At 48.9% G+C, this 26,727-nt stretch overlaps 2 protein-coding genes across 2 annotated transcripts; one reads left to right on the plus strand and one right to left on the minus strand.

The window, feature by feature from the left end:
- Nucleotides 1–1,056: 1,056 nt before the first annotated feature.
- Nucleotides 1,057–3,027, minus strand: IL31 (interleukin 31). The gene is made up of 3 exons (XM_008688944.1): nt 3,012–3,027; nt 2,731–2,879; nt 1,057–1,371 (listed from the first exon to the last, which is right to left on the minus strand). Exons 1-3 carry the CDS (start codon nt 3,025–3,027, stop codon nt 1,057–1,059), a joined length of 480 nt encoding a protein of 159 aa, XP_008687166.1.
- Nucleotides 3,028–8,942: 5,915 nt separating this feature from the next.
- On the plus strand, nt 8,943–26,724 carry LRRC43 (leucine rich repeat containing 43). Its single transcript, XM_040619982.1, has 13 exons — nt 8,943–9,035; nt 10,418–10,678; nt 11,700–11,810; nt 13,179–13,318; nt 14,883–15,121; nt 15,755–15,942; nt 16,518–16,744; nt 18,898–19,039; nt 19,218–19,376; nt 19,481–19,666; nt 20,042–20,075; nt 20,202–20,246; nt 26,569–26,724. Exons 1-13 carry the CDS (start codon nt 8,943–8,945, stop codon nt 26,694–26,696), a joined length of 1,953 nt encoding a protein of 650 aa, XP_040475916.1. The 3' UTR covers nt 26,697–26,724.
- Nucleotides 26,725–26,727: the final 3 nt, after the last annotated feature.

Genomic DNA, 26,727 nt, shown 5'->3' on the forward strand with positions numbered 1-26,727 from the left:
TAACACGTTGCCAGATGATGCCGATGCCACTGGTCTGGAGACCACGCTTTGAGAACCATTAATCCAGAGGCTCTCAAGGAACCATTCACAACTTTGGACTCAACATTTATTCAAATGGTAAAATCTTTGGTCCTGGCTCTGAAGAAGTCATGGATGCAATGATGGAACAGGACTTGGCAGGAGCAGAGGCACTGGAAATCCAGCGTGGAACCATGCAAAAGACACTTGAGGGATTGTTTGGTACCAGGCATGACATTACATGCTTCTAAGACCCAGTCACTGTCCAGAGAGGGACAAAGTTCGGGCAGAGTGGTGAAGAGCAAGCTTGAGTCTGGGTCCCACCCCTGAATAGCTGTGTGGCCTCGGGCAAGTGGCTAAATGACTCCTTACCTCAGTTTCCACACCTATAAAAGGAGGACAGTAATGATACTTATGTGGCCTGGCATAAAGAAAATGCTTGATGAGTGGTTCTCGCTGCTGGAATTACTATTCATTGCTACTGAGCCTCTCCAATGGGGAGAAGTACAAGAGAGAGAAATGGTCTCCACTTCCACAGCGTGTCCCATGCTCCCTCAGCCCCAGTGCTACCCAGCCTGGATTCTTAGCCACTAATTTTTAACCCCCTCACAAAATCCAAAACAGATTATGAGAAAAATCCAATATAATTTATTAAATAATTCCCGAGGGCTCCTTCAAGGAGCGTTAACAACTCTCAATACAATAAAACCAATAAATTAACATAGGTGCCCCCTCCTGCCTTCACAGAGGCATAATGAGGATAAGATTTAAGTCTGCAGAGGAAAAACATTCTATAAATACCAAGAGTGATAACAATGACATAACCTGAAGTCTTTTCAAGTTAATTCACACGTTTACACCTCAGTCCTCCAAAGAGTAGCCCATCTGGGGATTCATTGAGATTATTCATTGGAATAATTTACTTGACGGTTCACAGGAGAGTTGTCACACTTGGCTGTCAGTCATGTTGTCTCAAGCCTTCATACATGTCCGCCGTTCCAAAAGGAATACAGGTTCAACCAGATGGCCTTGCAGGACCTACTGGGCTCCAGGGTTCAGCGATTTAAACACACGTTCCAGGCACGCCGAGAACTGTTGTAGAATCGTCAAGATGAAGCTTTTACCTTCAAAGGTATCTGCAGGCACAGAAACTTCTGTTTCTGGCTCGTGTTGGAACTTGAGTTTGTCAAGCTGTTCGATGATTTTATCGATAACGTTCTTATCTGATAATGGTCTGATCGCCCTGAAATAAGGCAGGATGGCCGAGCTGTTGATGTGTGGTGCTTCGGAGTCAGAGGTGAGACATGGCACCAAGGAATGGTTGGATTCTGGCAGCCCCGTTTCTTTCTTCAGCTGTGGGATCAGGAGGAGAAATGCTTGAGCATTAGGTTTGCAGTAACAGCTAGAAGCCCCGACGCTAACGTCTGAGCTCCCTCTGGGATGGGCTGGGGCGAGGGGCGGGGGGCTCCCCCCTGCCATCTCTTGTAATCAGTGCCACGACCCTTGAGGCTGTGATCATCACTATTTCCCTTCCCAGAAGAAACTAAAGCTCCATTGGTTTGCGAAGCTGGCTCCAGATCAAGTGGCAGGCCCGGAATTCTTACCCACGTCAGTACCAATTCCAAAGACTATGCCGATAACCACGGCTCCATCGTGCCTCCCCTGCCCATCTGGCCAAGGCCTTCGCAGCCCCTTGGAGTCTTCTCTTAGCTGCTCAGGGGCTCAGAGAGCTGGGGAATAGGAGAGGATCTGGGTTTCCATCCTGCCTCTTGCTCTTTGTGACTCTGTGTTAAAGCCAATGTATCCTCAGCTCATCGAGGGGGTGTATGCATGTCTGGAAAGGCCTCCAAGATGCCAGGGAGTTTTTTCAAACATACCATGGACTCCAGACCATGCCCTCTCCTGTCCCTCTTCCCAAGGACTAAGAGCTTTTGGGTTCACCTGAAGTGCTAAGAACACCTCACCAGCCTGAACTGCCTAGTCACCTTGGCGGGTGACTAGGCGTCTATAAAAACCAAGGATAAGGTTTAAATGTCAGGGTGGAAGGGAAGGGCAAGGCCAATTTCATGAGTTGTCTCCAGGTTTTGTTTAGTCAAAGCTGCGGAAGAGGTTCTATCTTGATCACAACTCAGAAAAAGAGAGCACATTTATTTAGCCTCAAACTTTCCTCCCAATGGGGTCAGGCTCAGAAGAGCCCCTGGTGGAAGCAGACTGGGTCCTAATTAAACAGTAAAGTAGTATACAAACAGACACCCAGTTTGTTAACTGCCCTTCTCTGCGGTGAGAGAGACTCTCCGTGACCCAGGGGAGGATTTTCACGTCCCGAATTCACTGAGGCCTCATTTACAGCTTAGGCTGACATGCGCTGCGCCCTAGCAGGCTCCTAAATGGTCCGGCAAGATGGCCTGTCTCTAGGGATGTGCGTCAGGCAGGAAAATCCACGTAATACCACTGTGAACCAAATATGTTAGGGACGAACAGACCTACTAAAGCAGGTCCTATAGCACACGAGAAGCTGTTCAATTTCAGGCTGTCTGGGCTCATCTCTGCCTCTGACCCTCATAAAAAGTCCATCATAGCCTGTCTCATCCCCGTCCCTTTCTGGGGTATCCACAGCTCTAGCTTCAGGTCTGAAAAGAGGAGGCTTCTTCTGGGGGCCACAGAAGGCATTTTAAAGAAATGGCCCAGAAGAGAAATCTGTAGGGCACTTACGTAGTCTTCCAAAAGTCCCTTCGACAGGGGCTGTAATTCCAAGATGATTTTCCGTACATCACTTGGTGGTAGGCGATGGGTGGGCGCCGTATGGGAGGTCAGCAAAGTTTCCATGTAGCAGAGCAGGAACAGGGCAAAGCCGGCGGGAACTGGAGAAAGAAATCGATGCTGTGAGACACATGATCAGACACCCTCTGCCCACACCAGCTGCCGCCACCGGTGGCTGAGCCCCCCCCCCCCCGAATCTTCCGCACTAATGGGACAACAGGACAGGGCGGTACCTGCACGGGAGAGCATGGCGAGAGTGTACGCGGCCTGCTTCGGCAGTAGCTTCTGGGGTCAGATGTGCTCACCATGATCCTCCGGAGATATATAAAGAGCCAGTTGTGGGGAAAAAGAATGATCGACGTCCCGCCCATGGCAAAATCATTGCTCAGCTTTTCTCCAGAAAACACTCAAAATTCTGCGGCCCAAGGTTGGGCGAAAGCAGGGCTGGAAGGAAGTGCTGAGGTTACCCTCAAGGTGGGCAGATGCCTACTCAGTACAGACACACACAGGAAGGCACACATATCTTTGCCATTTCTTCTGGGAAAAAAGCTTATTGATTTGACTAGAAGAAATTTTGAAGCCCAGAATTGATAGGTAGAACGCCCCAGGAACAGGTGATTTACAGGAGTTGAGGGCCAGTGCCCCATAGGGAATTTCTGGGGAGGGTCACAGTGAGTGTGTGTAGGTGTCAGGCTGGCATGAGGTTTTCAAAATGTATTACCTTTGTAAATTTCTGAAGCGTGCCCATGCCAATGTGCGGGGATGGCCCCGATAACCACTGTGAATGTAGTGAGTCAAATGCTCGTCGCCATTCTGTTTGGCCTTGAACATCGTTGGATTCTCAACTGTGCCTTGGCAACAGCAAGGCCTAGAGCCAGAATCTGTGCTCCAGGATGATTTGTTGAAGGCACTTATTCCTATTTTGAATGCCAACTTTGACCAGGAACTCTTCTAGGGTCTGAGGAATGGTGGCAAAAAAGTCAAACAAGGTCCCTGCCCTGACAGAGCTGGCATTCTAGCAGGCAATGGGCTGACAGTAAGCAACATGAATAATAAGAAAGTGTAAGGTAATGATAAGAACTATGAAAATAAAACAAGGTGATAGGATAGAGAGTGGTGGGTGAGATACTTTAAGTCGAGTGATGAGGAATAGTTTCTCTGGGGAGGTGTCTGCTGTGGGAAGATCTGGGGAAAGGGTGCTCCAAGCATAGGAGACACTAGTGCAGAAGTGAGCTTGCTGTGGTCAAGAATGGCAGCTGGAGCAAAGTGAGAGGAGGGTAGGGTAGGGAGGTGGGCAGGTCACGTAGGACCTTCTGAGGCCATGACAAAGAACTTGGGTTTTATCCCAAGTGTGACAAGGCACCACTGGATGACTATAGGGAGGGGACTGTAGAATCTGGTATACTTTAAGAAGTGAGAATGAGAGGCTGCTAAGTGGAGAATGGATTGTGTGAATCCAAGATGGAAGCAGAGGAACAGCTGGGAGTTTATGTGGTTGTCCAGGTAGAGATTATGGTGGCTTGGACCACGGTAGAGTGGATGGGGATGGAGTCCACAGAACCGGCTGATGGACTTATGTGGAGGTGAATCCAAGAGAGGAATCAGGGACGACTCCTGGGATTTTGAGGAAGCAACTGGATGGTTGATATGCAGAGAGGGAAAAGAAGTCTAGAGAGGGGAAATTGAGAATCCTGTCTGGAATGAGTTAAGTTCAAGATGCCCATTGGGCATCTATTTGATGTCAAGTTGGCCATTTGATAGGAGTCAAGAGCACAGGGACAAGGTCAGACCGGGGCCATCCACAGAACCCAAGACACACAGTAGAAGAGAGAGTTGGGAACCTCCTTCCACCCTTAAACCCAAGTACCCCTCTAGCCCCTGCTGTCTCTTTCCTTTTCATATCCAAGCTTCTTGACAGAATGGTCTACACACACTTTTACCTTACTTCCCAAACCACCACGATATGGTTTTACCCTAACAATTTATTCAAAATCCTCTAGCAAAGTCCATGGTAGGCAGAATTTTGCCCACATGACTTTCACCCTCTGATGTTTACTCCCATAATTTTGTTACATTACAGGGAATTTGCAGATGTAATTAAGGTTAATAATCAGCTGACCTGAAGATAGGTTGTTTGCCAGGTGGGTCCAATGTAGTTACACGAACCCTTAGAGACAAAGAGAAAAGCAGAGACTCAAAGCATGAGAAAGACTCAACTGGCATTGCTGGCTTGAAGTGGGAGGCGCCAGGTGGAAAGCATGAGAAGAAGATGAATTTGGCCAAGAACCAGTGAGCTGGAGGAGGACCCTGGGCCCCAGCTGAGAACCACAGCCCCAGCTACTGCTCTGACTTTAGCCTGGTAACATCCTGAGCAGAGAATCCAGTTACTCCACACTGGACTTCTGACATCGACTGTGGGACAGTAACTTTGTAGGTTTAAACTGCTGAATTTATGGTATTTGGTTCGACAGCAGCTGAGAACTAATATAGTCTCCAGTGGCCTCATGTTGCCAGCCTTACTGGTTCTTCTCAGCCCTCATTTTACTTGACCCCTCCATGACACACAGTAATGCCAACCACTTCCTCCTTGAAAACCTCTTTTTCCTCTTATTATGTGACAATATTATCCTGACACATTTTGGCCCTCTGATAGTGCCTCCTCAGGCCAAATCATCTTCCTGCCTGCTCCTTTAATGGGCATGTCTCCAAGGGCCCCACCCTTGATCCATGGTCCTCACACAGTAATGTCTCTCTCTTTCAAACTCCAGATCTAAATGTCCAACTGCCTAATGGACATCTCCACCTGACTGCCCCACCCATGACATGTGCAAAGCCCAAGGATCTGAACCAGGGTAATAATGATTGTGGGGATGAATGGACGTGAATGGATTGGAGAAACCTGTAGGAGACAAAATTCACAGGAGATGGTGGTTGATTGGATATCTGGATGGTGGAGAGAGAGGAGGTGAGGACTGCTTCTGGGTTTGTGGTTTGGGCAATTGGACTGATGGGGGTGCTACAAACAGAGAGGGCCACAGGGCTCAGGTGAATGAAGAATTCAGTTTTGATGTGGTGAGTTAGAAGTGTCATGGAACGCTCATGTGACCATGTACAGTAAGCCATTAGACATTTGGATTTGCAGCTTGAAGGAAGGAACTAGAGACATGGCTGCCATGTTTGTGTGTTGTGCCATCTTTGGGTGCCATCTGTACATTGTGCTTGAGAAAACTGTCAGCCTACAAGAGATAACCAATGAGACTACATGGGAGGTAAGTGTGGAGGCCAGTGGTACACCTCCATTCACAGAACAGGGAGAGGAAGATGACAGTCTAAAATGCTGAGAAGTCCCTCTGGAGAGGGAGAGAAATGTACTAGAAAAACCGGTCATGGAACAAGATAAGAAGTGGTTTTCAACAAGGCAGATGCGATTAGCACCATCACAAGCCATGGAGAGGTCAAATAAGATAAAGGCTGAAGAGACGCACTAGGTTTGGCAACATGAGGTCACTGAGAACTTTGCTGGAGGAGTTTGAATAAGTAGGTGGGGGTGGGAGCTATACTGTGGGGTAAAAGTGCACGCATACTCCTCTGTCAAGAAGAGGAAGAGGAAAGAGACAGCAGTGGTTGGACGGGCACTTGCGCTGGAAGGGGGTCCCAGCTGTTTCTTCTGTTGTGCATTGGGTTCTGCAAACCACCCAGGGCGGACTTCATCCCTGGGCCCTTGGCTTCTATCCAACCGTTGACTTGACATGGAATAGATGCCAATGGACATCTTGAACTTAACCCATTCCAGACAGAACTCTTGATTTCTCTTCTCCAGACTTCTTTTCCCTCGCTGCGTATCAACCACCCAGTTGTTTCATCAAAATTCCAGGAGTCGTCTCTGATCTGTCTCTTTGATTTGTTCATATCACTCATGAATATTTGTCTTATTCTTTAAAAGGACGTGGGCCTCTTTTATTGTCTTATAGCCCAGTTTTAGAGAATTTTTCTTATAATAGTAAAGGTGTTCTGACATAGGGCAGTCAAAAAGGATGATAGATGTCTACCACAGTGGGTGTTATCAGAAGGATCACATCAATAAATTGGACTTCCTCAAAGTTAAAAATGTTTGGTCTTTAAAGACACTCTTTAGAGGATGAAAAGACAAGTATAGACTGGGAGAAATATATTTGCAAATCACAAATCTGACAAATATATAAAGAACACTCAAACTCAATTTTATTAGGATTAGGCAATTGTTTATTTAAAATGACACCAAGAGCACAAGCAACATAAGAAAATAATAGATAAATTACACTTCATTGAAATTAAAAACTTTTGTGGGTAAAAGGACACTATTAAGAAATTGAAAGACAGCCACAGAACAGGAGAAAATATGTGAAAGTTATATGTAAAACAGGGAGCTAATATCCAGAATATATTTTTAAAAACTTTTACAACCCAACAATTAAAAGACAAAAAAATTTTTTTAAATGACCAAAAGATTTTTTAAAAAGATTTTATTTATTTATTTGACAGAAAGAGAGACAGCCAGCAGAGAGGGAACACAAGCAGGGCTAGTGGGAGAGGAAGAAGCAGGCTTCCCAGTGGAGCAGGGAGCCCAATGCGGGGCTCGATCCCAGGACCCTGGGATCAGGCCCTGAGCCGAAGGCAGATGCTTAACGACTGAGCCACCCAGGCACCCCCGACCAAAAGGTTTGAATAGACATTTCTCCAAAGACATACAAATGGCCAAAAAGCACATGAAAAGATGCTCAATATCATTATGAGTCAGGCATTAGGGAAATGCAAATAGAAACCACAATGAGATACATCACACCAAAGATGGCTATCATTAAAAGAAAAAAAAAAAGAACAGTAAAATAATAGGTGTTGGTGAAAATATAAAAAGTTGGAATCTTTGTATATTACTGATGGTAATGCAACATAGCACAGCTTCTGTGTTAAACGGTTTGGCAGTTCCTCAAAGTTAAACATAGGGTGACCGTATGACCCAGCAATTTCATTCCTAGGTGTCTACACAAAGATATGTACAGGAGTGTTGAAGGCAGCGTTATTCATAAGAGCCAAAAGGCGAAAACAGCCCAAATGTCCCTCAGCAGGCGAATGGATAAACAAACTGTGGGCTCTCCAAACTGCAGTATTACTCAGCCCTAGAAAGGAATGAGGTAGGTACACACTACGACACAGATGAACCTTGAAAACACGATACTAAGTGAAAGAAGCCAGACACAAAAGGACAAATATTGTATGATTCCATTTAATATGAAATACTTAGAAGAAGCAAATCCATAGAGACAGAAAGCCTATTAGTGGTTGCTAGGGGATGGGCCGGAGGGGGGTGGGGATTGACTGCCTAGTGGGTATGGGGTTTCCTTTGGGGTGAGGAAAAAGTTGAAAATCAGATAACAGTGCTAGTTGCACTATGAATATAGTTGCATTGTGAATATACTACAAATCACAAAATTGCACATTTTAAATGGGTGAATTTGGAGGTTTGTAAATTGTATCTCAATTAAGATGTTGCATTTCCAAATTATAGGAACCAGAATCATCTTATCCCATTTATTTCTCAAACCTGTGCCCAGGAGCCCTTACTGTTTGGCCAGCAGTAGGCTAGATACTAGATGCCTTGAGGATGGAGAGATGAATGAGACTGCTTCAGTCTAAAATGGGATCTTGGTACTAAAGTGGTTATATTTGCAGACAGTGATTAAAACCCGTGACTTGGGTTAAAGAGATCCACACTGGAATCCACTGGTTAGAATCTTGAGATTGTTTGACCTTGGGCTCATTTCTCCTTTCTAGATCTGTCAAATGGGGATGATAATTAGCACTTTTTTTCATATGGGAAGCGCTCGGCACCTACTAGGAGCTACAGCAGTTACAGCCCCTCCCCCCACACCGGGTTGCGATGGAAAGTGTACTATTATCCTATTTTACAGCTGCGAGCACAGCTGGGTCAGAAGAGAAAACCCAGGTCGTCCCCGCCCGAGTCAGGGTCTCGGGTTCCCGGTCCGTAAAGTCCCAGACACCTGCTGGCGGTGGGTTTCGGGAGCGCCTGCGTGCCGCGCGCCCCCGCGGGGACGAGCACGCACCCGGCCCTGGCGCGCACGCGCGTCTATCCCGGCGGTTGCCTAGCTTGGGGGCGCCAAGCGGCCATGGAGAAGCCGGGTGTGACCCTGAGCGCCGCGGTCCAGGAGCACCTGAGGCACTTGTGTCTGCGCGAGTTCCCATGCGGCACCGGCAGCTGGGTGCGGGCGCCGCCGGGGGCCGGACGAAGGACTCGGGGATCTGCGGGACGGACGGGACTGACCAGGGGCGGGTGCGGAGGGGCCGAGGGGCCGCCAGCCGCAGGATGTGGCTGATCTGGAGAAGCCTGAGGGGGGGGTTTAAATCTGAGCATTTGGGGAGCGGCCTGACCTGGGGTGGGGGCTGGGACACTGCAGGGGCAGACGGGGTAGCGCTCTCGCAGTAACACCCCCCACCCCGCCCGAAACTGTGGGCCTGACAGGAGAGGAGAGCGAGATCCCCATCCTAGAACATCAGGCTGCCCTGGGGTAGGGCTTCTCAGTCTGTTAAAGACACCAGGCCCCTTTTGGGGTGAAAAGCTTTTGCCTGGACAAAGAGCTTCCCGACCTTCAGATAATATGTGCTCCAGAACACATAGCAAGAGCCCCCAAGCCGAGTTGGGGGGCACGGTCCTGAGCAGGCCCTGTTCTGACACCTGCAGAGGCTGGTGGGTCTGGGAGAAGTGGCTTCCTCCCTCCTTTCCTGTCTCCTGGTCTCTGAGGCCAGAAACACTTCCCTTCTAAGGCTTCTCCCTGGGGAACAAGTCGAGGCTCAGGGAGGTTAGAGCAGATGTATGTGCCCACAACCCCCCACCCCATCAGTTAGGTGCTCTTGCTGGGGATGAGGAGCATGACCTTGACAACCTGCCGCCCCTCAGATGTGCACAGGAGTATCTTGGGGGTCTGGAAAGTTTCCCTCCCACTTGCTGGGAAGCTGCCCCCCCCCCCCCACTGGTAGGGGCTAAGGGGAGGTCAGTGTTCCCCTTTTCATAGAGGAGAAAACCGAGACACCAATCAAGGAACTAATTTATTTGTTTGTTTCATCAACAAACATTGTTGCATACCTACTATGTGTGCCCGGCATCCTCGTGGAGCTTTGGGGTTTCACCGATGTCTCTCAAGAGTCTCCTGGAGGAAGGGCTGGGAGAAAGTCACTCTGGGAGTCATCCTTTCATCATCCACTGTGACATCTAAATTCTGAATTCACCTTCCCAGCCTTGCCACTTCTTCCTCAAAAACATTTCCTTGGTTAATACATCCCCCAGATGACCTTTCCTACCTCCTAGCTTCTAGTACATAAATCTTTCTGACATGTTTGGTTGCTTTCACCTGCTTCTTCAAGGTTCCCAGCTTGAGTAAACTTCTAAAGGCAGGAATGTAGTTCTCGGTCCGTAGTTCTATCCGTGGCTAATAATCAGTCAAAATTATGGATTACTCACTGTGTAAATGTCTAAGCTCTTTATCCCTGATTGTCCTATCTTACGATCTGTTCTATTTGGGGAGTCTTGAATCCTCAAGAGGGCTGAGTCACCGAATAGTGAAATTCTCCACCTTCACCACTGCAGAATAAGTCACGCTTTCTTCCTCGAACTTGGCGAACATGGAGGGAGCTGGTCCCCAGAGAAGAGGAGGCTGTGAACCCTGGGGAGGAGACAGTGGAGGCGCTACTGGACCTGGTCCGCAGCCCCCACTCACCCTGGGCTCTGCTGGAGGGTTCCAGTGCAGAGGACCGTTTTCTGAGGGAACTGGCCATCCAGAATCCCCTGGTGCTCAAAGACACCTTCTTCTACTCCTACTTCAGGTCCCTACGGGTGGTGGACAAGCAGGTAAGAGCTGGGAGTTGCTGTTAGGGAGGCCATTCCCCCTACAGAACTGTATAGTCCTTAGGGTAGGACCTCGCTGTTAAGTGGGAGGAAGGATGGGAAGGTAGCTGTGCCCCCCAAATTAATTTCACCTGCCCCTCCACCAAGCAGGGCCAACTGTTCATTTGCTACGTGTCTTCTTTCTTCGCCCCTCGGGAGGTAATCCAGGTGTGTCTTGTAGAGCTGACTTTGGGTGCACCCTGCAGTCAGCCCTCCTGGGTCCTAGGACAGACCTTTAAAGTGTCCGTATTGGTTTTACTTAAACTGTGGGGGCCCAGCGTTAGGGAGGGTTGGCATAGTACCATATTAGTTTCTGTTACGAAAAAGCCTTCTTCGCTTCTACCAAATAACAGAGCCCCAAACTGCAAACTCAGCCTTCCTACCTTTGCATCTCCTTTCCCAGAGAAACTGTGAATTTACACAGTACTGGGCATGGGGAGCGGGAGCCCCTCCTACCAATTGCCTGGGACCCTCCCGGTGTAAGCTCTGAAAGTTTTGTGTCCTGGGAACCCCTCAATCCTGGGCAAACTGGTACAGTCACCAGGAAGGGCCCTAATGTCTTTGAGGCTACAAACAACTGAAGATTCACAGATGGACGTCTGAACTTCGGGTCTGATTCTGCTGTGTGCCAACTAGCAATTCCTTACGGCCTCAGGGTTGACTGTGGCCCGGAGGTGGACAGCAAAGAACACGGCATCCCTGCCCTTAGGAGCTCGCAGTCCAACAGGGGACACAGGACCCTGAGCTGGAAGTCGGACAACCCCTCTGGGGGGGCGGGGTGAGGGCGAAGAGGTGAAAGATCACTGTCGGGGTCCGCGGCGCTGGGATCCTGGTGGGATGTGCCGGTCAGAAGGGGTTGGCCTGTGCGAGGTGACTCCCTCAGGAGGGGAAGTGGCCAGCTGTCGCTGTCCTCTTGCGGACCCCATTTCTGCTCCACAGCTGCCTCGCCCATGAGAGCTCCTAGCTTCCTGACCTTCCCTTCCAGGTGAGCCTGGTGGATAAAGGTCTCCTGAAATTTCTGAAACTTGAAGAGTTGGTACTGAGTGCCAATCAAATCAAGGAGATCGACGCCGTCAACCTGCCCCCAACTCTCAAGGTAAAGGAGCCCAGGCTCCATGTGGTGTTTTTGTGCCTCCGCAGCTCAGAGACCCTGTCCCTGCCTTGTCCTGCCACCCGAAGGTTCGGCCAGTGCGGCTGTATGCCAAGGGCCAGCCCCAGGCTTTGGAGAGGGAGGCCAGATTCCTCAAAAAAGTAGAATTTCCGTGTGACCCAGCAATGCCATCTCTAGGCTTATGCCCCAAAGAATTGAAGGCAGGGGCTGAGATTCTTGCAGCCAAAAGGTGGGGCCAACCCAAATGTCCATCAACAGATGAGTGGGTAAACAAAATATGGCCTCTCCGTACAGTGGGATGTTGTTGTCATGAAAAGGAATGACTCATGCCACAGCACGGACGAAACCGGAAAACGTCATGCTGAACGTAGAGGCCACACGCCGAAGGTCACGTACTAGGCGATTCCACTTGCACAAAGTATCTAGAAGAGGCAAATCCACAGGGACCGAGGTTACTAGGGCAGGGGTGAGGGGTGGGGAGTCATTGCGGTACGTGATGGGTACCCACTGTGATGGGTACGGAGCCTTCTGGGGTGATGAAAACTTTCAGAAATAGGAGCAATGATGGCTGCGTAATGATGGACTCTACTTAACGCCACTGAAAGGTACACTTAGAAGTAGGGAAAATGGCAAATCATACATATTTTGCCACAATAAAAAAAAATCACTTTAAGAAAAGCTAGTCTGGGCTTTATTATGAGTTTTCAGCTGAACATATCAAAATGGTCTCAATTTTAAATTAAATGTGGAAATTCGTTGATTTCGTGGCAGAAGGGACTCAGAAATGCGGCTCAGTGCCAGGCCTAGGAAGAAACCAGGCGAGGCCTCAGAGCAGAAATCCAAGAATGCTCTGTTACCCTCCAGTTGAGTCCTTACTCCAGCCAGGGACCCTTTGGCTTTCCCAGAGACAGGCTGCCGTGGGCTGAGCAGTTGCCAAATTGCCATGCTGTCCCCATCCACCCCACCATCACCTCCCATGCCAAATTTTAATGTTTCTTTCACAAAACGAAGAGAAACTTTCCAACACCTGCTGCAGAAATATTTTTCCCCAGATTTTATTTTATTTCTTTTTAAAATTTATTTTGAGAGAGTGAGCGAGAGAGGGGAGAGGGAGAAGCAGGCTCCCCACTGACGGGGGTGGGGGGGGCTCGATCCCAGGACTCCGGGATCATGACCTGAGCCAAATGCAGACACTTAACCGACTGAGCCGCCCAGGTGCCCCTTTTCCCTTAGTTTAAAGGGAGCCCCCTGTGGGCCTAGCGCGGCAGCGTATGAGGACTTCCCCATGCCACCCCACTGTTTGTCAGGGAGGGAGGGAGGACGGACTCACAGCCGTCTCTCTGCTCCTCTCAGGTGCTGGAGCTCTACGGAAACAAGCTCAGCAGCATGGGGTGTCTGTGCACTCGCCCACCCCCGTGTCTCCAGCACCTGGGGTTGGGTCAGAACAAGCTTCTGGGCCCCTTGGAAAGTCTGTATGTCACCGCAGATCACTGGTAACTCCAGAGCCCCGGCCGGAAAGAGGGGGAAGGGCTTAAGCCTTAGGTTTGGGTCGTGCCTTGAAGAACTCAGCTTTGCTCTTTTCTTTTTTTCTTTCTTTCTCTTTGCTCTTTTCTGTAATAACTGCTGGTTGGCTGCCAGCTCCAGACCTAGGGTTTATTTCTCTGATCGAATAAGCAAAAATTCCTCCTGAAACCCAGGGAAGGATGACAAGAGGTGGCGGGAGTGGATCAGACCTTTCGCTTTGATGCTTTCACAGCAGGGCTGCTCCAGTCGGCCACTGCCGACATCGGGGTGGCCACGGTTGGTTGTGGGGCTGTGTCGTGCGCTGTAGAAAGTTGAGCGTCATCCCTGGCCTCCACCCACCAGATGCCAGCAGCACCTCCACACCAGTGGTAAGCACCCCAAATTTGTAGACTCATACCATGGCCAGAGTACCGTGTGTTCTGATTTTTTATCTGGAAAACATATTTCCTCTAAACCAAGGTAACCTGCTTCATGCCAGGTGTGAGTTCCATAAAAACACGTAAGTGAAACCTCCATCTTTCACTGCTGAAATTCAAAGGAAGGCACCCTGCTCATGGTTCGGTTTTCCTGATATCTTCCCCGTCTTCTTGAAGGCTGACTTTGGATAAGGTCCACGTGCTGGCCCCCATGAAAGGTTCTTCTCGGGTACTTCCCTTTGACTGGCTAGCATAGCCTCGCATGGCGGGAAGAGCAGGGCAGGAGGGCAGGGAAGATGCCCGAGTTCGGTGAGCTGGAGACCAGAGGGTATGATGTGCTGATGACGTGCCCCTTGCGTTCCTCTTGCTGCTATTCTCAGAGCGGACACCAGTTTGCTGTGTGCAGTGGGGAGAGCTCCTCATTGCCCCCCCTTCCTGGCCCTTTTTGCCAGACTGGGATGGAGGGCGCCTCCTTTGTCCTCACTGGCATGTTCTTCTTCACTCATGTGCCCCCAAGACATGAATCACAGGGCTTCCTATGACCATGAGCCAGTCGGGCTTCGGAAAGCGTCCTCCAGCTTCCAGACCCCTCAAGTGTCATGGACCCTCTTCTCAGGGCCCCATATTTACCGGCCTCTCTTACCTCCGCCCACTGCTCCTCCCCACGTGGCTTCCTGGCCAGTGTCAGTCTGTTGAGAACCTTCTAGATGCACAGTGCTGTATCAGGATCTATGCGCGGTACCAAGAGTTCATCTGCGAAGAGATCTGTGTAAATGGAAGTCATTGCAGGCAGGATGTGACCAGGGCCATCTCTGTGTCACAGTGAGGATGGCAGTGTCATGGGGGGGGGGCCAGTAGAACCAAGAGGTGTTTCTTGGTGAATCAAAGGGGGGCGATCTTGAGCCAAGGGCCGCTAACTTGTGAGTCAAGGGTGGGTGGGGGCTCCTATCCCGACAGGATCCTATCCCGCCCTCAGCACCGGCCTGCTGTCTGTCGTGGACACGGGGTGCTGGGTGGTGTTGAGCAGGGCAGGCCCAGTGCATGACCACAGCTGCCTGTCCCCATTCCCGCGCTCACCCTGCCTCTGGGCTTCCGGCTGATCCTGCTCCCCTTCTAGGCCCAACCTTGTCTCTCTGGACCTGAGCTTCAATGACCTGACGGACCTGCAGGGCATGATTGCTGGCCTCAGCACCCTCCCCCACCTGCGGCTGCTCGTGCTGCAGGGGAACCCGCTGGCCCTGGTGCCCTACTACCGAGGCTTCACCATCGACAGCCTGTCCCAGCTCTGCGTGCTGGACGACATCACCGTGTCTCCCAGTGAGAAGCATCAGTTCCGGGGGCTCAGCCACAGTGGGGGTGAGGGAGCGGATGGGCAAAGCAGGGAGGGGCTGGCATCTGATACCCTGGGCCTCTGCTCACCGGTCCACTGTCAAACCGGTCCCTGCAGCGCCCCAGTTAGTCAGGGGTAGCTCACCTTCTTGGTCAGTGTTCTCTCCCAGATTTTTGATCCCTGTCATTGGGATTTGGGGACAGAAGTGGTAAAGGGGCTGAGACCATCCTAGGCCAACAGGAAACGTTCTTTAAATGCATTTCTTTACATCTGTGGTGGCTTGAGATCACCCCCTTGTGGCCCATGCCACAAGCTGCATCAGAGCCTTCTGAAGGTCAGGGCGATGGAACATTGGTAATCACAGCTGCCATGCCGTGTGCCAGGCAGAGCTAAGGTAACAGATTCTCCATCTGTAACCATCCCTGCAAAGCAGCTACTATCATTCCCATTATACAAATCCAGAAAACAAGGCTTAAGTGGGGTATCTTACCAAAAAGGGACTCACTCCAAATCACTGTGTTTGAACTTGGCGGAACTGGGGTTTGAACCCAAGTCTGCAAACTGCGAGGTTCAGCCCCTCAAGGAGGAAAGAATGGAGGGACCCGGCTGGGCCTGCCCTCCCCTGCCGTCCCCCTCACTTCTGCCACTTCCCCTTGCAGACCTCTTGGCACGTGAGGCACAGTTCGTGGTGACTATTGGAAATGTCAAGGGGGTTCTGGACACCTCTATCCTGGACCCGGAACCAGGGCCTCAAGGCCCTTTTATCACTTACAACTATTATGTGACCTACGATTTTGTGGAAGATGAAGAAGGAGAAGCAAGTGATTACGGTGGCGTGCTGGCCAAGGTGTGTGCCCCTTGGGCTGCTCCCAGGAACTGGGGTCATGCGCTGCCCTTGGCTCCACAGGGTCTCCTGTGCAGGCAGAACCGCTTCTTGGGGCCCAGAAAACCCCTTTACTCGGAGCTTTCTGGTTCACACCCTACTCTGAGAAGGGAAGCGGCTCTATTCAGCCCCTTTCTTGCATCTCCGAGTTACTCCCCGTGTTCACCTTCGTTTGCCCTTGAAATACAAGCAAACGGCCTCACAAGGGAGCAACACTTACAACCAGGCCGTTGCTCCCCACCCCACGCTTCTCCCCTACTCTTCCATCGCCCTTCTCATCAAAAGCACACAGGAGGGTATCACCCAGCCAGGAGAGATGGGGGACGCCCTAACTCCTGCAGAAATTGTTACTGTTCTTACTCCTAACATAGACCTCTCAGAAGGGGCAAGATGGGCATTTTTAAAAACTTCCTGCCCAAGCCCGCGTCTTGGTTGGTGCTTCAGGTTCGGCGCAGACACCTGTTCACGCACATGCGCGCTGCGCTCAAGGAGAACCCTACGCACAGCTCAGCGGGCGAGTGTCTGGGTCTCTCCCGCAGATCGTCAAGCCCTCACCCAGCACCGAACAGCTGGTCGAGGACATTCCTGAAGAGCTCTTCGAGGAGGCTGAAGACTCCGTAGAGTCTGGGCTGTCCACGCTGTCGGGAGAGCTGGAGGGTTCGGTGGCCTCGGGCGGGTCGGGGTCCTTGCCCCGGGTGACAGACTCCGCGGAGGAGCTGGCCAAGCTGCGGCCGCGAATAGATCCCCGGCTCTGCCCCTCCCCAGGGTAAGGACGGAGGCCGCGTGGCAGCAGGGCCTGGGTGGCCGGGGTTCCGTGAGCTCTGCCCGCGCCCCTTCCCGGCCCCACAGCAGAGCGGTCCCTGCGCCCCCGGGGACCCTCTGGGCCAGTGGCTGCGCAGGTGCAGCTGCGTTCGGTGTTCGAGGCCCCGGGAGTCCTCCCTTCGCCGGAGCGCAGCTGTACCTTCTTTCCCTGAACGGTCAGGTATAAGGTCAAGGCAGAGGTGAGAGAGGGACAGCCCTTGCCCTCCGGCAGCCCTCAAGAGTTTAAAACCTTCTCAGTTTAACTTCTTAATGCATCTGGAATTTATCCTGGCACCTGACACGTGGTGTGGAGCTGGCAGTCCAAGTAGCAGGTTCTTTCTCCCCTCCTAAGGCCGGCCTCACGGGCGTCGTGCGTATCACATGCTTTGTCTTATTTGATAAAGAATTTTTTTTGATGGTGAAGAATTTTACAAGAACTTAGAGTCACATCTCATTTAGTCTTGAAGCTCCATTAGCTCCATAACTCATTTCAAAACATGGATCCGGGTTGGGTTGTGGTGGTGGTGGTGGTGGTGTGTGTTTTACAAGCTTCCTGCTATCAGCTGGCGTTGTCATTAGATTCTTCTGATGACCAGAGCTCAGAAAACAGAATTTGCGACTGAGTTCTAATGACCTGAGCCTTCACCTCACGCAGATTTTGCTGCTGATGCCTTCAAGGAATTGCGAAACCTAGTTTCTCTTGAAGCTGAAAGAGTTATTTTTTATTTTTTTTAAGAATTTTTAATTTTTTTTTATTTGGGAGAGAGAGAGAGCAAGAGCACGAGAGGAGGAAGGGTCAGGGAGCCCAGTGCAGGACTGGATCCTGGGACTCGGGGATCATGACCTGAGCTGAAGGCAGACGCTTAACCAACTGAGCCACCCAGGTGCCCCTAAAAGAGTTGTTTTTGTTTTTGTTTTTAATTACTTAAGACATCCACGGAAGGTAAACAATACAGGCTTGTGGAGACTATGGGGGAGCTGCCGTGGGCCCTTGTGCAGAGTTCCTGCGGTGACAGAAAGAGGGAGGCGGCTACCCCAGCTGTCAGAAGAGGGGGAGCCCCAGCCAGCCCCGAGCCAGGCTCCCCAGTCAGCCCCAGATGACAGCCTTGTGGTGGTGCTGCTGGTGGTGGTTGAATTTTTAGAAATACTAACAAAAAGTAAGAACTACAAATGATGCTACTTTTAAAAATATGTAAATTAGAAAATAAAAGTTTCTTCTCCTGCATCCGTCAAACTCATCCCATAGAATGAATTACTCTTTTATTTATTTACGTTAAGTAGTCTCTACTCCCAGTGTGGCACTTGAACGCAGGACCTCGGGGATCAGGAGTCGTCCACTCTCCCGACTGAGCCAGCCGGGCGCCCCAGAACGAACTACTCTGAATGGTTTTGTGCATGTGGTTCCCTGTTTCTTCTTACACAGTCATATATACGAACCTATATACTCCTATACTTTTTTTCTCAAAAAAAATGAACTCATATTCTGTCTCAGTTTGAAATATGCTGATTCTGCTTGTGGCTGTGGACACACAGACCTGTTCTATTATTTTTTTTAAATAAATGATTAAAATGTAACCCACATATACGGAAGTATCCACCTACAGCCAAATGATGAGGGCCCGCAAGTAACCACTGCCCTTGATAAGAAATAACATCCCAGGGGCGCCTGGTTGGCTCAGTCGTTAAGCGTCTGCCTTCGGCTCAGGGCGTGATCCTGGCGTTATGGGATCGAGCCCCACTCAGGCTCCTCCGCTATGAGCCTGCTTCTTCCTCTCCCACTCCCCCTGCTTGTGTTCCCTCTCTCACTGGCCCTCCCTCTCTCTGTCAAATAAATAAATAAAATCTTTAAAAAAAAAAAAAAGAAAGAAAGAACATCCCAGAACCTCCGAAGACTCCTTAGGCCCCTCCCTCCTTCCTAACTGTCACTGTCAACTCAACTAACACCATTAACTCATGTGCCTTAGACCTTTCTATAAATGGCGTCAGGCAGTAATCGTGTGTGTCTGGCCTCCTGTGACACTGTGCACGTGTGTGCACGTCTCCTCAAAGGCGTCGTCCTGGTCCCCGGCCATGGCCTCCCGGCTGACAGCACCCCCGTCTTCCTCTGCCCTCCCCAAGGACGGTTCTCTTCAGCACCGTCCGCAAGCCCTGGACCGATGTCATCCCCTGCAACTACGAAATGCAGCACACCCTCAGGGACCTGGTGCCCCTCAAGGCCTTCCTGCTGGCGGGAACCACCGTGACCATCGTGGAGGAGAAGGTGGGTGACGGGGTTCCTGTGCTCCACACATCAGCCCCCTTTTCCTGTCTTCCAGTCTCCAGTCAGGGCGTCCCGGGGCCCTGGTGCCTTGTGGGCGAGGGCTCAGTGCCTTTCCAGCAAGATCCCAGCCAGCCCCCGGCTGGCCTGCCTCACTCATGCCCACCTCGCCATCCCCTAGATTCTCTCCTGGCCTCTGGTGCCTCCGCCTGTCGACACTGTGTTGCCTGCTAAGAAAGGAAAAGGGGAGAAGGACAAGAAGGACAAGAAGGACAAAGACAAGAAGGGAAAGGAGGGGAAGGACAAGGCCGCGAAAGGGGAGAAAGAGACGGCACTGAAGGTACCAGCTGGGCTGCCAGGTGCCCGGAGTGGTTGTGGTAGCCGGGGGTGCTCTGGGCACTGTCCCTGCTGGGCCCCAGCCACTCTCCCGGCCTCTCCCCGCAGGAGCAGAAGGCGTCCAAGAAGAAGGAGCTTCCTAAGGAGCTCCGCCAGGACCCACCCATTCTGCGGGTGCTGGGCAGCGGCCTGGTGGCCTTGGAGCCCCTGCTGGTGGGGGAGCCACTGGTGTCCACAGTGTGCAACTTTGGGGTGATTCGCACCGCGGAAACTGACAGGCTGACCTTTCTCAGGGTACAGGAGGGCCCCCGCCACACCCCTCCCCCCCGAAACAGTGCTGGGCAGGGAAAGGCTATGTGGGACTCTGAGCCTCCCTCCTCCGGAAGGCCCAGTGTTGGCAGGGCCCAGGGGGGAGGAGGGCCTCTCCCTCAGCTGTGCAGTGGCGCCCAGCTCCCCACTTTATGGGAACCGGCGCCGTGGGCAGCCTTCTCAGGTGTGAGGAGCCCGGCCAGTGGGCAGGTCAGGGCCACTCCTCCCTGGGAGACCTGCCCTGCCTCCCTGGGCCGTGGGGAGGTTGCGGGGGGAAGGAGGGGTGGAGACCTGCAGCCACCCCTTCCCCAGCATCCCCCAACTCCAGTAAGCCTCTCATGTTGTGGTTCTTTCTCTCAGGATGGAAAGAACAAGAACAAGAAAGCTAAAAAAGGTAAGAACTAATGATGGTAACTGAGAGCGGGGAATGTTTACTGAGGGCCTTAGTCTGCCCCGACTGCCATAACAGTGCCACAGCCTGCGAGGCTTATAAACAACAACAGACATTTATTTCTTGCAGCTCCGAAGGCTGGGAAGTCCAAGACCAAAGTGCCAGTGTCGCTAGGTAAGGGCCCTCTTCCTGGTTCGTAGCCAGCCCCTTCTTGCCGCATCCTCACATGCTGGAAGGGGCACGGGGACTCTCTGGAGCTTCTTTTATAAGGATACTGATCCCATTCATAGGCCTCTACCCTCATGACCTCTCACCTCCCAAGGTCCCATCCCCCAATACCATCACTTCTGGAGGTTAGGATTTCAACATGTCAATTTTGCAAGGACACAGACATGCAGGCCGTAGCAGGACCTGGGGAAGGATCCACCTGATTTGGGACCAAAGAAGTGGAAGGACAGAGAATCGTATCTTCTGGGCAGTGGGAAGGCCATGCCCACCCTAAGGACCAAACCCTCCACCTTTCCTGCATTCCTGAGACAAGAGCAGCCCGATGTGGGTCGTGCTAAGGGCAGGAGAGGCAACCTGGGGTAGGAGGCAGGTGAGGTGGGAGAGGGGGCTGAGTTGGGCCTGGCCCAGGGTCCTTCTGGCCCAGCAGTCGGGTGCCTGTTTCAGCTCATTGGCCCTCTTTGCCCAAGGAGGAGTCTGGGCTCTTCAGTGAACAAGGGGCAGTCACTCAAGTGTCTGAAACAGGTAAGCTTTAGATTTGAGCTGTAGAAAGAACCGGCTGGCTTGGAACGAGCGGTAGGAGATGGGGGCCCGGCTGGGAGCCTGCTGCGAACTGTAAGGCCAGGTCAGAGCAGCATGGCTCCCGACAGCCGGAGAATGGAAACAGCCCGAGGCCCATCCGTGGCTGCGTGCCCGGATGTGGCATTTCCACACAACGGGGATTCCTCCACAGCGAAAACGAGCAAAGCCTCCACGTGTAGCACCGGAGAACCTTGAAAACATGAGGGCGGGAAAGCAGCCAGTCAAAGAAGGCCACACAGTGTTTGATTCCGTTTACGTGAAATGTCCCAGAACAGATGAATTGATAGGGACAGAAAGTAGATCAGTGGGGGCTAGGGGAGGGGGTGACTGCTAATGGCTACAGGGTTTCCATGAGGGGGGGACGAAATGTTCTGGAATCACGTCATGGGAATGGTTGAACAATGTTGTGAATATACTAAAATCCACAGAAGTGTATATTTAAAAATAGTTAAAATGTTGAATATTATGAGAATTTTATCTCAATGAAAAGAAATTCACCTAAAAACAGCAACAAGAACATACAGGCAAGAAACGCTAAGGGCCTGACCCAGGACTGGATGGCAGAGGTGGGGCAGAGGAGACAGGTCCGAGAGTGACTGGGGGGCAGGTGGGACGGGACAGGCTTCTGCCCGGGGGCCTGCAAAGCTGCACCCGGGGCTGGGCTTGGTTTTGCACCTGCGAAGCTGAAGTGTGTGGAGTGTCCAGGAAGCCTTTCCCTCACCTGCCCCTTGTCCCCCGGTGCCTTCTCCATCTCCTCGGCCACCACCCCAGAAAACTGCCACTGCTACCCAGCTGCGCCTCCTTCCTCCCACGTGGCCGGGCCACTCTGTCGGCTCCCCCACAGCAGTCAGGGAGGTCGTGTTTGCGAGTCTGGCTGAGTCACTCCCTGTTGGAATCTCTTCCATGACTTCCTGCAGGCTGATCACGAAAGCCCCTGAGTTCTGCTTGGAATCCTTACCTGCCAGTGTTCATTCAGCTGCTTCAGCCATCAGATCTCAGCTTCAGTTGCCTTCTTTGGGGAAGCTGATCCTCTGGATTAGGGTGGGCTCCTTTGTTTTCTTCATAGCGTCTGGTGGTTTTGTTGTTTTTTTAAAAGATTTTATTTATTTGTCAGAGAGAGCACAAGCAGGGGGAGCAGCAGGCAGGGGGAGCAGCAGACTCCCTGCTAAGCAAGGAGCCCGACACAGGACTGGATCCCAGGACCCTGGGATCATGACCTGAGCTGAAGGCAGATGCCTGACCAATCGAGCCACTCAGGCATCCTGAGTCCAGTGTTTTTATCTATAGTACTCAGCACTGTGCAAACTATAGAGATGTGAATTTTGTAATTGTTTTATTTTTATCTTGTCCACTACACTGAAACTACAAGTGTGTGTGTGGGGGGGGGGCTGCACCTGCATTCTTTGAAGTCATACAGTCCCTAGTCTCCAGCATAGTAGGCTCATAGGAGGCCATCAACATTGATTGAATGAGTGAATCAACTTATAGGTGGTATTTAAAACCATAAAAATATGTGTGCTTATGTTGACAGAGAAAAGGATTGAGCACAGCACCCTGGGGAACACTACAAATTTTGAGCAGGGAGGGACAAGACCTGGAAGAATCACATTTAACTATGTCCTAAAGAAAAATTCAGATATTGAAAGGAATACAAAAAAAGTACCTAAGGTGGGGCACCTGGGTGGCTCAGTCTGTTAAGCATCAGACTCTTGATTTCAGCTCAGGTCATGATTCCTGATTCCTCTCTCCCTTTCCCTCTGCCCCTCCCCCCACTCACATGCACACACACTCTCTCTCCAAAATAAATAAAATCTTTTAAAAAAAATAGCACCCAAGGTAAAATTCACATCTGCCATCCAATAAAACAAAACCAAAAACAAACTACCAGACATGCCAAAAAAAAAAAGAAAATTTAATATATAATGAGAATTTATCAATCATAGTTGACTCAGAAATTACATACATGTTAGAGTTAGTAGACAAGGACATTAAATTACTTATTATAATTATATTCCATATATCTAAGAAGCTAAAGGAAAGGTGATGGTATGTAGCAATATGGACTATAAACCAAACTTTTAGGGATAAAAACTACCATGTCACATTAAAAATATATTCATTGGGATTAATGGCATATTGGACAATTCAGAAGAAAAGATTAGTAAACTGGAAGCGGTAGAAACTATCCACAATTAAACTCAGAAAAATGGCTGGAAAAAAAAATGAACAGAGTGTCAGTGAATTTTGAGACAAATTCAGAGGAACTGATGTCCATGTAGTTGGAGTCCCCAAAGGAGAGTGGAGTAGGCAGAAAGAATATCTGCAGAAGTAATTGTTGAAACATTTCCAAGTTAGATGGAAATTATAAATACAGCAACCCAAAGAGTTCAGTGAACTCAAAACACAAGGGGCATGAAGGAAACTAAACCAAACTGGATAATAATAAAACTGCTTAAAATGAGTGATAAAGACAGAGGAACAAAGATAAAGATGACAGCAGTCTTATCATCAGGAAAATGCCAAATAGAAGACGGTGAAAGAATTCTTAAACATTCAAAGAAAAATAACTACCAACTTAAAATTCTTTACCCAACAAAAATATCTTCCAAAAAGAAGGTGAACTGAACAGTTTCTAGACATACAAATGCTGAAAGAATGTATCACCAGCATACCTGTATTACAAGAAATGCTCAAAGAAGTCCTTTAAGTGGAAGAAAATACTGGATGGATCTGGATCTGCAGAAAGAAATGGTAATTGTGTCAAAATATAAAGACTCCTTTCTTATTATTTAAATATGTTTAAATGATAATTGTTTAATGAAAAGATATGTTGCAGTGCTTATAACACCAGTAGAATGTATGACAATAGCAAAAAGGCTAGGCGTGGGAGTAAGGAAAGAAATGGAAGTGTATCACTGTAAGATTCCTATTTCTGTGTGAAGTGGTATAATATAATTTGAAGCCAGACTGCAATAAGTTAAAGATATTTATTATAAACTCTAAAGTAACCACTAAAATGATACAACAAAGAATTCTAGCTAATAAGCCAACAAAGGAGAGAGAAAAGGGATTGTAAAGATATTCAGTTAATCTAAAAGGAGGTGGAAGCAAAAAGAAACAGAGAACATGTGCGATAAATAGAAAACAACAAGATGGTAGACTTAAACACAATCATACCAATAATCACATTAAACGTAAGTAATCTAAACACCCAATTAAAAGGCAGAGATGTTCGGATTGGATAAAAAAGTAAGACCCAACTGTATGCTGCTTGCCAGAAATCCACTTTAGATATAAAGATACAAAAATATTTAAAAATGGAGAAGGATGTTCATGCTTACACTAAAAGAAAGAAAGAAAGAAAAAAGAGCAACTATTAATATCGGACAAAATAGACTTCAGAGAAAGACTATTACCAGGAATAAAGAGGGTCATTTCATAATAATAAAGGAGTCAAGAGGATGTAATGGTCCTAAGCATGTATGCACCTAATAATTGAGCTTCAAAATACATGAAAAAAAAAAAACCTGATAGAACTACAAGGAGAAATAGACAAATCCAAAATTATATTCAGAGATTTCAATATGTCTCCCTAAGTAGTTGATAGGAAAAATAGAAAATCGGTAAGGATATGGGAGACTCGAATCAGACTGCCAATCAATTTGAGGTGACTGAAATTTACAGAGTACCTCACCCAATAACATGAGAATACACATTCTTTAAGTGCACACAGAGCCAAGATATTCCATAATCTGGGCCATAAATAAAGTCTCAGTAAGTTTAAGACAATTCAAAACATACAAAGTATCCTATCCTCTGTGACCACAGTGAAATTAAATTAGAAATCAGTAACAAAGATATTTGTAAAATCCCCCAATTTTTAGAAACTAAATAACACACATCAAAATAACCCATGGACCAAGAAGAAATCAAAAGGGAAATTAGAAAGTATTTTGAACTGAATGAAAATAAAAATATGAAATGTCAAAATTAGTAAAATTGAAGTAAATCAGTATTCATAGAGAAATTTATAACAGTAAATGCCTATATTAGAAAAGTTTCTGGGTTGCCTGGGTGGCTCAGTCGGTTAAGCATCTGCCTTCAGCTCAGGTCATGATCTGGGGTCTTGGAATCAAGCACCATGTTGGGCTCCCTGCTCCGTAGGCAGTCTGCTTCTCCCTCTCTCTCTGCCCCTCCACCCCACTCATGCTCTCTCGCTCCCTCTCAAATTTTAAAAAGAAAGAAAAGCTTCTAAAACTGAGTTTAACAGGGTTGTAGGATACAGGGTCAGTATTCAAGAAATTAACTGTATTTCCATATACTAACAATGAACTCTCAGACGGTGAATTTTTACAATGGCATTGAAAAATATGAAATAGGGATAAATCTAACTAAGGATGTGGAAGTCTTGTATTCGGAAAACTACAGAATGTCCCCAAGAGAAATCAAAGAAATAAATGGTGGGATAAATATGTACAAGGATAGGGAGATTCAGTATTGTTAGGATGTTGGTTTTCCTCAAATTGATCTGTAATTCAACCTAATCTCAATCATGCTGGGGGGATTTTTTTTTTTTTTTTAGATATTAGCAAGCTGATTCTAAACTTAATATGGAAATTCAAAGGACTAGAATAACTAAAACAGCTTTGAAAAAGAACAAAGGACATAACTGTGGGACTTCAGGACCCATGCAAATCATATGATTTATGATCAAGCCACAGGGTTAAGATGGTCTTAAATTTTTTTTACACCTTTTCAAATATTTTATTGTCTGGCTTAATTGACAGTTGCACAGGAATAGCTGCCACTGCTGTTAGTCTCTTGTGGTGCAGTGTTTGAAGTGTATGAAGAAAATCCAATCTCATATGGACATGTAACTGGAAAGGGGAGTATTTTAATAGGCTTTCAAATAACTGGATATTTTTCTTTGATATGTCAAATTTGACAACTAGTAGTTTTTTAAAGGCTGTTACAGAGTGAAAACAATCTATATGAATGCATTTTTCATAGTTATGTTAAAATCCATTGGTCTACATTGCTTTTTTTTTTTTTTTTTTTTTTTTTTTACATTGCATTTTGAAGGGCTATCTTACTCATGCACAATTTGTAACATCAGGCACTGGTTACTTGTAAAATACTGGTTCACTGAGTTATGCAGATCTTCCTACTGTTGACTCATTTCATTACACATTACCCGAAAATCACATTCATTTATCAGCACCCATATCATTAGAAAAGCCTTTGAGTATTGGGAAACAGTTACGTTCATGGTGGCAGATACAGTGTTTCAAAATTCTGATTTCTACTTGAAAGCTCAAATGTTATAAATTTATCAAAATGCTTTCCGTTGTTTTCCCTGAAATGCCAGACTTCATTCGCTTTTTAGAAAATAATCTGCCAAATATTCACGTCTGAATAACCGGTTTGTCCGTGTTCTTTCAAGGGAAGACGGTGCTCCGAGGCACAAGCAGCTGGTTCGTGTTGCAACGCAAACAGCTGCGCCTTGTTAAATGATCTGATTAGACGTGATTTAAGCGCGTTCCTCACTACGGTTAAGACGCGAGGCTGGAACCGCGGACTCCCAAACTGCGCTCCCCCTTGGGTCGGAGGACAGCTTTGAGTTCCAGGGCGGCCGAGAAGCAGCCGGCACATCTCTCGGGACTCACACACTCGTGTTTTTATTTCTCAGAAAAGGAAAAATCTGCGGTTGCCGCGTACGACGGCGACTACCAGCCCCAGCCGCTGACGGTGGAGGTGCAGATCCAGCTGAACCAGCACCTCTCGGCCGAGGAGGCGCTCCGGGACATCTCCCTGTAGCGCGCGGGATTAAAGGCTGTTCTGACGACCG

The sequence above is a fragment of the Ursus maritimus genome, unplaced genomic scaffold, assembly GCF_017311325.1.
Source record: "Ursus maritimus isolate PB19 unplaced genomic scaffold, ASM1731132v1 scaffold_33, whole genome shotgun sequence".
Classification (NCBI taxonomy): Eukaryota; Metazoa; Chordata; class Mammalia; order Carnivora; family Ursidae; genus Ursus; species Ursus maritimus.

Excerpts from the sequence above, each read along its gene's own strand:
- IL31 (XM_008688944.1), bottom strand. Across the intron at positions 1,372-2,730 it reads AGGGACTTTTGGAAGACTAC|CTGAAGAAAGAAACGGGGCT; the intron begins GTAAGTGCCCTA and ends CTGATCCCACAG.
- LRRC43 (XM_040619982.1), top strand. The coding sequence starts at position 8,943 with ATGGAGAAGCCGGGTGTGACCCTGAGCGCCGCGGTCCAGGAGCACCTG. Across the intron at positions 11,811-13,178 it reads ACCTGCCCCCAACTCTCAAG|GTGCTGGAGCTCTACGGAAA; the intron begins GTAAAGGAGCCC and ends TGCTCCTCTCAG. Across the intron at positions 19,377-19,480 it reads AGAAAGAGACGGCACTGAAG|GAGCAGAAGGCGTCCAAGAA; the intron begins GTACCAGCTGGG and ends CTCTCCCCGCAG.